General features: G+C 32.0%; 2 protein-coding genes across 2 annotated transcripts in view; one reads left to right on the top strand and one right to left on the bottom strand.

Annotated features, from left to right (window-relative positions):
• The first annotated feature begins 6 nt into the window (after nt 1-6).
• LOC132166902 (uncharacterized) lies at nt 7-3,216 on the top strand. The gene is made up of 2 exons (XM_059577758.1): nt 7-2,554; nt 2,650-3,216. Exons 1-2 carry the CDS (start codon nt 970-972, stop codon nt 2,793-2,795), a joined length of 1,731 nt encoding a protein of 576 aa, XP_059433741.1. The 5' UTR covers nt 7-969; the 3' UTR covers nt 2,796-3,216.
• Nucleotides 3,217-5,083: 1,867 nt separating this feature from the next.
• LOC132167567 (protein DETOXIFICATION 24-like) overlaps nt 5,084-10,561 on the bottom strand; it is a 17,611-nt gene continuing 12,133 nt past the window's right edge. The window contains exons 3-9 of the mRNA XM_059578583.1: nt 8,359-8,900; nt 7,326-7,412; nt 7,184-7,240; nt 6,799-7,037; nt 6,583-6,701; nt 5,848-5,934; nt 5,084-5,321 (exon numbers count right to left, since the gene is read on the bottom strand). Of these exons, the coding sequence (XP_059434566.1) occupies nt 5,262-5,321; nt 5,848-5,934; nt 6,583-6,701; nt 6,799-7,037; nt 7,184-7,240; nt 7,326-7,412; nt 8,359-8,900 (1,191 nt within the window). The 3' untranslated portion in view covers nt 5,084-5,261. The remainder of the gene's footprint in view (nt 5,322-5,847; nt 5,935-6,582; nt 6,702-6,798; nt 7,038-7,183; nt 7,241-7,325; nt 7,413-8,358; nt 8,901-10,561) is intronic.

Below are 10,561 nucleotides of genomic sequence, written 5' to 3'. Positions count from 1 at the left end.
AATAATTTTTCAGTTTGCTTATTTTTTGACGAATTTCTTTTGCATTCGTCCATTAATCTCTCAAAGTCAACAAGAAATAGAATGAGTTTGTTTGCTTAAAGTGTGAGATCTGCGGAAGATGCATTTGCTTGCAAAAACTAAGATGGGGTGTTCTACCTTCTTTTCTCATTAGTCTTCTAAGGTCAAGTAATATTACATCATATTAGAAGTTGTAGAACCAAATCTTGCACAAAGATGAATTTGGGAGATTGGGTGATATCTATAGAACTAACTTTCAGCAAGTACCCAGTCGTATAGAGATTTTTGTATATATATTACAAAAGTTCTCTAAACTCTAAAGATAAAATTAAATATTAGATCAACTGACAGGTATGTTGTACAATTGTTGTGAGGTGCATTAGTATTATAAGCCTTAGCCGGTGTTGGAGGCCTGTTAATTACTGGGTGGTAATGAGATATTTGCAAACTTATCAAAGATTCAAAAGAGTAAATTGTTGTTTTTGTGATTGCTATTTCTTTCTTTACGTTTTATACCATTTTATCTTGATGCGTGTGCAAGAAGTTTTATGAGTTACAAGATAGAGGTTTTAAAATTTGACATGATTAGAGTAAATGTACAACTGCATTTAATAGAATCATGCAAATCAAACTTAAGACATTAGTGCACTTGATAATTGGATTGCATGAACGAAAATAGGGGTTGTGTTTCAGAGAGATTTCTTCCCTGCTCTAAATTTTTGTTGCATTTGGAGAATATTATTTAGGTAGCTTGAGCTGACAAAATGCTAATACTCTCAATTTATGGGTAATTTTTTTACATTCATTTCTTGTAGTGGCACACACCATGTTTATCAAGAGATGATGTATGTTCTATTGTGTTCATGATGATTAATTTGCCTTTGTGCTCGTCTTGGTTGAATTGATGCTATTTGGCTTTAGTTCATTTCACGTAGGAAAAAAAAATTGAACATGGTTAGAAAGAAAGATCCATTTTGGGAGTATGCAAAGGACTTAAAAAATGGTCGTTTTTCCTGTAATTTTTGTAAACGAGATTTTGCTGGGGGTAATTCAAGAATTAAAGCACATTTGTCTGGGATTAGAGGCCGAGATATTCAAATTTGTGAAAAAGTACCTGAAAAAGTTCAGTCACAAGCCCGAGATGCAGTCCCTCCCACTAAGAGAGCTAAAAATGTGGCAGCATCAAATAATATTTTTGAGGGTAAGAGTAATTCGGGTTCATCATCATTACATATGCCCAATCTACGTGAGGGACAAGATAAGAGTACAGTGGATCAACATTTGGTTAAGTTCCTTGTGTCGGAGGGAATTCGTCCTCGTGCAATTGAATCACCCTTCTTCAAAAACTTTGTGAATGGCGTTGCTGAACATGGTCCCAGTTACGAACTCCCACATTCTCGCAATATCACATTAAAGTTGGCGCCAAATATCAAAAATGAAGTTGAGAAATACATTGAAAATGTCATAAAGGAGTCAATTAAAACAGGTTGTACATTAATGTGCGAAGGTTGGTTGTATTGTAATGAATGGCTCCGGGACATCTATGCATATACACCAATTGGAGTGGCGTGCATCAAGAGACTCAAGAATCCTTTCGGCCTTGCTTCTGACGAATATTTTTTTTCTGAAACAACCTTGTCTTCTGTTATGGAGGTTATTGGGCTTACAAATGTTGTACAATTTATCGATAATTATTATGATGATGATGATGACGACGACATCGGGCCAATTAAGGATATGTTTTGCCATAAGTATCCGTGGATTTACCGATATTCTACTGTTGATATTTTCTCTCCCTACGAAGAAATATGTGATATTCCTGTTGTGCAGTGTACAATGACAGTAGCGAAGTGGATTGTTTTATATATTTACAAGTATAAAGTTAATATATCGTCAAGAGTGGTACACAAAAAGGATGGTTTTATTGATGCTGATGTTTTCAAGCTTATGTCACTTTTAGAGGTTGAAAGTGAATTGCAAAATCTGGAGGTATCTATTGGAACGTTGTCTAATGAATGGGGGAAGCTTATGTCACTTAATGACCCACAGGTGGCAAAATTTATGCAAGAGACAAAGTTTATTGATTATGCTATTCATTCCAAAGAATTTTGGAGACAAGTGAAAATGGTAGCACCAATTATGCAAACACTAGTTCAAGCTGATTGTCTGATTAATCATGATGGCCCAACATTAGGATACTTATATGAGATGATGGAAAGAGTACATGATGCAGTTGAACAATGTCGTGAGAGCAATGCCGTCCTTTATGGTCATATATGGAAAATTTTAAAAACAAGTCAAATTGCTATTATTCGTCCAGTACATGCAGCTGCTGCCTTTTTAAATCCTATTTACATGTGTAGTGAGAAATTTAAGGAGAATGATAAAATGAAGAATGGTGTAAATCATATTCTCGAACGTTTAGTTGCAGTGGAAGAGAAGGAAGATTTCAGGAACGAAGAACAACTATATCGCATGAAACACTCGAACGTGTTCACAGATGAAGCCATGTTGATGCTTAAAACATACCATCCTCGTGAGTTTTTAGTATATTCTGTTTTATTTATTTTTTAATATTTTTTTTTTGTTGCTAAAACTTATATATTTATGTTATTCTTTTGAATTGTACAGGAATATGGTGGGAACGTTATGGCAATCATCTTCCTGTACTACAAAAATATGCCATTCGGATCTTGAGTCAACCTTGTAGTTTTTCATTGCGCCGGGAAGATCGGTTGTACATGGGGACAGTGATATTGATGATACATTTAAGGTGAATGCATTGATGATGGAAAGGTTTAAATCCCTAGAAGCACAATCGACAAAGCCAATCATTTTTGACGAATTGGGTGAAGTTTCTCATGAAGCTTATGATTGGGAAAATGAAACATCTTTATTATCTCATGCGTCTAGCAGTCTAATTGATGACATAATAAATGATGACATACTAAATGATCCAACCGGTTCAAAGTTTGCAACGCCGTATGACGACTTCGTTCGCTGCTATATTGATTCTCTTGACTAGTCAATCATTGTTATCTTCTACTAGGTTTACATTTTCTACTGTATTTCAATTGACATATCATTTACTAGGTTTCTTGTAAATGTGTATTTTTTTTTTTTTTTTGACACTACAAATACAGTTGAATGTTTTTGTTCAAAACAAATCGTCTTATGTTTCTTAGCATAGTATCGCAAGTTAATGCTCGTTATGAAAATAAAATTATTCGAATTTGTAAATAGCTATAATTATTTTTAAGTGTTCCATGGATTATAAAACACAATCCACATCATTCATTGCTGGTATGTAAAATAAAGGCTAAAAAAAAGCCAAGTATTTATCATATTGCTTACATTTATACCTTCCCTTCACGCTATCCAAGTCTAACTCAACATAATTCATTTTATTTTGAGAAATGATAAATACATAACTTTTTGGCATAACTTTGGCCTAACTTTTTTTCTTTATATATATATATATATATATATATATATATATGAAGCAATAACATCATATGTGGTCCACTTTTTATTTGGTATTTATTTTTTTTAAAAAAAATGGTATTTTTCTTCATAAAAATGGTCATTATTATGAAGAAAAATACCATTTTTTTATATATATATATATAAAAACTACCAAATAAAAAAAGGACCACATAGGATATTATTGGTTAAGATTTTTTTATTTTTTTTTTTAGAATGACCACATAAGGGAAAAGTTGGGCCAAAGTTGCGCCAAAAAGTTGTGCCTCTAACATTTCTTTTTGAATTTAGGGTATTGAACCGTAATGATGCCAGCTGCTCAAAAAAAGAAAAAAAAAAAAGAAAAAAGAAAAAAAGTAATGATGCTAAAATTGTATTTAACAGATAATCTTCTCAAATGGGGAGTATGCCCGCATTCATTAATTCAATTTTAGATGAATTTGTTAGTCTCCATTTAATTGTTTTTCTGACCAAAAAAAAAAATAATAATAATAATAATTTACCAGTCAAAATTGATAATGCCTCAAGTGAACGAACAATGATCCATCCTATTTGTTAAAAAGATTGAGACAAGTTATGAGATTTATGTATAGCCTTTGCCTCCCCTAAAAATGAGGGGGCCCATGGCCCTAAAGAGAAGTTGAAGGATGGAACCAAGCAGCCATGGCATTACAAATGACATTTACATACGAGAGTTAGGCTTGCCTTCCGTTATAATTAAATAACATGATATGTTCTGTTATTGAATATGGACGATCAGAATATGTCAAAGGGTTAAGTGAGTTTGTGGTTAAAAAAAGAAAAAAAAAAAAGAAAAAGAGAATTGAATTTTTACGCATTTTGAGAAAATTTTCCAACAGTTCAAAAATTCTCAATTTCACCATTCAAACATTTAATTTGATGTAATCTACCCCATCCGTTAATGTTTGACGTTAAACATATGTTAAAATGGATGAAAGGACCTTTTACCCCTAAATTTTTTATAAAATTTTAAATTTATCCTTAATATCACATTAATTTTTTTTATTTTTTATTTTAAAAAAAAAAGAAAAAAAAAGTTGAGGGTATTTTGGTATTTTTATAGCCCCCGTTAGGATTTAGCGCTAAATCCTAACCGGGGGGAGGGGGTAGATTGCATCAAATTAGAAGTTTGAGAGGTAAAATTGAGAGTTTTTAAACTTAAAATCTTCTCAAAACGAATAAAAGTTCAAAGAGCCTTTGTGAAGTTAACTCAAAAATAAAAACCTAGCAGATTTGAAGCAATTAGTTATAGAAGAAAGTTCCCTAAAAGGCTAAAACTAATCATTTTTCATGTTGACAGACAGATTTCAGTAATTAATTTGTTATTTAAACCTTGAAGATCTTCTAATATTAACAGAACGTCTTTCACAAGCAGCATATAATATCCAGCTTTTAATCATTTTCAGAAGATATAATATATACTTAAATTAGAGCTCATGATCTTTTGTTCTTTTATAGTAAAGCTAAAATTAGACATTAATTCACATTTTGTCCGCTGAATCGATTCATGAAAGAAGTACTAGATGCACAGATAATAACTTATAGAAGTAATCAAAACACAGTAAAAAATCTGGACCCACCAGTATATTATATAGAAAGAGGGAAAAAATAAGCAAAAATGTATGAAATTTGAGTAATTAGCCCAATTAATTTACCATCTTAGAAGTTAGAACTTATGTTGTAATCACCGAGATCAAGGATAATATCCAAGTACATGTAGAATTGTCGGAGCTGATGATCTAATTAGTTTCCTCTGTATTTAGAAACCACTTATTGAGACGCTCAGATGCCTTTTTAACCTATAATATAAACAAGTGATTTGTCATTATATTGTAAATTATGGGCCTCAAATTAATTAACACCAAATATGAGGATGCAGGACAATTAAAAGAACAATGAAGGGATACATATTTTTAGTAATTTTTTGTTCAAATTCTAGCAATTTGGGTAAAAAATGTGAAAAAGTTTTTTGTCGGATTCACTTGCCTAGCAGGTGGGTGGGTTGCTTAAAACTTGTTTGGGCAAGTAGATTCATACAAGTTTTCTCATATTTGCTGTCCGAATTGCTAGTTAATAAAATTGTTGAAGGTCTTTATCCGAAATAGAGATGAGTCAATTTATGGTAAAAATTTAATGTTGTTGCATCTAAGAGTGTAAATAATGCCACATTATTTATTATGTGGCACCATCTACATCATTAAATACAATGATATTAAATTATAATCATAAAATCACTTCCTTTTTTTAACTTAAAATTGAGAGGATCATGTGATAAAGAAATAATTTAAATAATTATTGTAACTTGGCTTATGTACTTCAAGGTACCTGGTCATCCCAATCGAGTCTCCATATGACGATGGAAAGCACAAATGTTTGCATCAGCACCCCGGCTAACAACCCAATCCACAAGCCCTACAAATTTAAATAAACAAAAATGAAGTTAAAAAGAATATAATATGCAAACAATAGTAGAAAAAAACAAAGTTTAGCAAGTAGATGCCGGTGTATATGATGAGTCTTTCATGGACAAGATTTCATTTTATTTTATATAATTTTGTGTAGATTATATCATGTTTTTTAAAACTTTAAAATTATGTGACATTATGTATACTGTTAGATACAACAAAATAAAATTTTAGCCATAAAATAAATATTTTTTATTTTATTTAACATGAAGAAGATCGTATTCCATAGAAGCCAACCGTAAATATTTAAATCTCCTTGTAATATATAGGTCAAATCATGGCCTCTAGAGCCAAACCCTTTCTTTGCCACTACTCATGACGGCTTTATTTTTTATTTTTCTCAAGATGGGCATAGGATGAATGATCAAAATGGTTTCATATCTGAACATGACTATAGTAGTTCTTATTTGGGTTTAACCTAAACTTAATCAAATCCTACTAAAAAAGACTCCTAAGAGTTGAATATTGGAACTATCATGTCAGTGTTATGGTTTCGATTCCAAGACCTTTCACTACTCACCAAATCACTTGGGAGTAATATAATTAGTAGTTTGATGATTTGATATTCTGTAAATGAGGAGTAATGAGTTATTACCTTTACTTGAAGACCGGCAACATAACCAAGCAACAAAGCCAACGGTACGCCAAAAACATAATAGGAGCCAATGTTAATCCATGCAACAGTACCTTGAAAACCAGCACCTATAGCCACACCTGATGACAAGAACCTAGACGTGAGTCTTTGATCAAAACGTGCTTGCATTTTTTTTTTTGGTAAAATATTTGTTGAGTTGAATGTAAATGCTGTTACCTAAAAGTACTGGTTGAACACTATTTAGTAAGATTGAGAAAGCAAGTAAAGTAGAGAGACTTGAAACTTCTTCTGCAATCTCTTCGTCGCTTGTAAAAATGTATGAAATTTGTTTCCCAAAAGCTAAACAAACGACGAAAAAAATCACTCCAATGCAAATTGAAATACCGAGGACAACTTTGATGGAAAATTTTGCAGCTTTAGCATTTCCTTTCCCAAGCTCATTTGATACGCGTACACTGTACAAATTACATAACAAGAGCCATAAATTTGGGGGAAAATGGCATCACAATTGAATCAAAATTTAATATTAATTCATCAATAATTTAATAATAATTTTAAGAGTCGGATTAATTATAAAGAATAAAAAAAATAAAAACCTTACCATGCAGAACCTAAGAATCCGAGGGATATCATAAATTCCCATGCACAGATATTGAGGCTACAAAAAGAGGTTCAAAGTTGAAGAATCTCTCAAGTAAATTGAATAGTAAAAGAATATATATGGAAAATAATAGAAATCTTACCAGATGGAGAAAGCTGTGATCGCCACCGTTGCATTTTTCAAATATCCGGCGAACAGAACTAGAACAGAATTGTACCACAGCTCTAAACTATTGAAGACAAAACAAAACTCAATAAAATGCATTAGATATTTCCCCCAAAAATGTTTATGTAGTGTTCCATCTACTACAACGAATGGCATAAAATTAAAAAGATAAGATCTATATGGATAAAGATTTTTGGATTTTTTTCAGTCGAAAAAGAGAAAAGATCTATGGATATATCATCTAATTATAAATTAGAGTATATAGATTTGAGGATGCAGAACGTACATTTATAATTAAAATGTTGACATCTATTGGCTGGTTTGAGAGATAATAAAGATAAGGAAAATCTTTATGTATGGTTGGAACAGATATTAATTATTAACACAACTAGTTAAGATGTTTATGCAAACATGGATTTCAGCATAAACAACGAATCATTTGAGGCTACCAGTCATATTAATGTTATGCATCAAGTTCAATTCTATGAATATTTGCGTAATTCAAAAGGAATTCGGATCCTCTCCAATTCTTTTGAATGATATAGGATTATCTCCAGTTCAACTATAAAGAACCGATTTTTCTCCAGTTTGGAGAAAAATCGGTTCTTTATGGAAATAATCCTGTAACATTCAAAAGAGGATGAGACAAGATAGGCTTTGTTTAGGGATCTCAATGCTTTTAGCCTCACTTTATTAACAAAGGAAGAACAAAGGGTATATTACATAATGATCACTCTCCCTTTGAGTTTTCAAAGCAAATAATTTCTCTAATGAATAGAAACTGCCTTTAATTTTTTTATTAAAAAAGTAGTAGGTAAAGTAGAATATTGTGATGCTCTAAAGAATTCAAGAAACATGCTCCTTGTTGGCTAGAGAATGTCATGTACATATCATAGCAAGAACATTATAGAATATGATCCTCTCAATTTCAAATGAATTTCATGGTCAGAATTTAAAGCTATTGACATGTCTTTAAACAATTTATAACGATGAAGAAAACCAGGAATTACCAAAGCATGACGCCAGAGGATATTGAGAGCTTTATTACAGGCAATATATCATAGAAGGCAGCTTTTGTGAATCCTTTCCACGTATTTGGGCACCAACCTCCAAAGACGTACACATACTCTCCTAACACCATTAACCAACTGGACATGCAGTAAGCACCCATGGCACCAGCAACCTCCAAGTCAAGTATTTCAACGAATATCCAAGACAGGAGAATATGAATAACAAACGAGGAAGCAGCTAGACATCCGACAATCAAGTTCTTCAGCTGCGCTTGTAAGAACATCTGGATAGTCAAGGCAAAAACAAAGGAGTAGATAATAGCAATCATCCATAAGGCGATAGGTCCAGATTCTACTGCTATATCTTCTTCCTCACCAAATAGTCTAAAGAGGGGAGTTGTGAAGACGAAGAGAGGGACCAGAATTGTTGCTGTTGTAACATCAACGATCCATGATCTTTGCAAGTAAATACCCATCATGTGGTATTGTCCGGCTCCAAATGCTTGCCCACATAATGTCTCAGTCGCACTTGACATGCCCAACTTCAAAAAACAAATAAAGAGAGACACAGATTAATACAAGTAGAAACAAAAGTAATGGTCCATATATGACCGCATTAATAGACTGCTATACCACTATTATACAATAAATATGAGTGTCCACGTCATTTCAGTCTTAGAACAACCTATTACTGAAATGACGTGGACTATCTTTCTCTTAGAGAATGAAATATAGGTCCTAGAGAATAGATTGACCACATCCTTTGAGAGGGAATTCTTGTTATTTCATTGAGCAGAGTATTTCATTGGGCAGTACCAAGATTGAAGTAGTTCTTAAGTGACTCATCACCACAAAAAAAAAAAAAAAAAAAAAAAAAAAGGCATTTTACGCCTTTTTTCTATGCCGGTTCCTTTAAACGACACAAAAACATAGTTTTTATGTCATGTTTACTGTACGAACGACATAAATTTTAAGAAGTTACGGAATTCTGTCATTAATTCATTAAATTTTGGTAATGCATTTACATTATAGTTTTATCCTAAATGCATTATGCTCTGTTTTCGATGATGAGTTGGATTGGGGCATTGATGACAATATTGCAGCTGCTTTTGCTGCAGAGAGAGCAGCTGAGCAGTTCTGTCTCATCATCTTCTCGAGTTGCGTCGTCTTTATGTGGATTGCTTAGCAGGGCTGATGCAGAGTCAGACTGAGTTGCAGAACTACTCTTTTCAGGGGGGGTGTTTGTTAAATATCACGGTACTGTTTATTCTTCACCGCACTGTTCATGTATAAAAATAATAAAAAAATAATAATAATGATTGATATGGTAAAATGAAAAAATGGTATTGGAAAGTAAAAAATTTTGTTTTGTAGTAATTTTTTTATTTAAATAGTAATAAAAAGTAAATGATGTGATATAAAAAGTAAATGATTTGATATAAAAGTAAGAATGTTTTTTTTAAAAAAAAATAAAGTGAATAGTGTGGTGGGATGATGAATAGTATAGTGGGGTTTAACAAACAAAGACTCTGTTTTTTCGCAACAAAGACTTGATGCAAGAGTGCTTCGAGTGTCTAGAACGTGAGATCAGAGATAGTACAGGTGAAATTTCCTTTTTTATCCCTGTATTTAAAAATTATTTAATTTAAATAATTAAAAATTCTAAAAAAAAAAATGAAACCCATGGCTTGGCCGTAGCTGAGTCATGTGTTAGCCTGACAGTAAATTTTTTTTAAAAAAATTAAACAGTAGTATTTTGGCTATTTTGGATTCTTAACAAAGGGGCGATATTGTAAAAATTTTTAAATTTGGATACACTAAACTAAATTGAGAGCTTTTAAATTTTAGGGAAGTAATTGCAAAAGTTATGAAAGTTTAAAGAGTAATTTTATAAGGAAGATTATTGTTCCTCTTTTGACGCGACTTTTAAAATTACTATTGAATTTAAAATGGATCACTAATTTTTTATGTAATGGTAATTTAAAAGCTACATCAATTTTAAAAAGACAAAAAAATGACAAAAGTCTTCTGCATCAATTTTTTACGACAGTCTGGTGGAGCCAAGGTCGATTCCATCATAGTGGTTTGCGAAAGAGGTTAGAATAGAGTATTGAATTTTGATCAAATTGTAATTCGAAGACTTCGTTTGTTTCGGCATAAAATATTTTCTGTCGTAAAATTTTTCAGGAAAATATTTTATGAT

Source organism: Corylus avellana, chromosome ca1 (genome assembly GCF_901000735.1).
Source record: "Corylus avellana chromosome ca1, CavTom2PMs-1.0".
NCBI lineage: Eukaryota > Viridiplantae > Streptophyta > Magnoliopsida > Fagales > Betulaceae > Corylus > Corylus avellana.
The sequence above is the reverse complement of the archived record's forward strand: the minus strand, read 5'-3'. Positions and strand labels throughout refer to the sequence as shown.

What these genes read in the sequence shown, in the direction of transcription:
- LOC132166902 (XM_059577758.1), top strand. Translation starts at nt 970, where the DNA reads ATGGTTAGAAAGAAAGATCCATTTTGGGAGTATGCAAAGGACTTAAAA. An exon ending in GCTTAAAACATACCATCCTC is followed by an intron (nt 2,555 to 2,649) that starts GTGAGTTTTTAG and finishes TGAATTGTACAG; the next exon opens with GAATATGGTGGGAACGTTAT.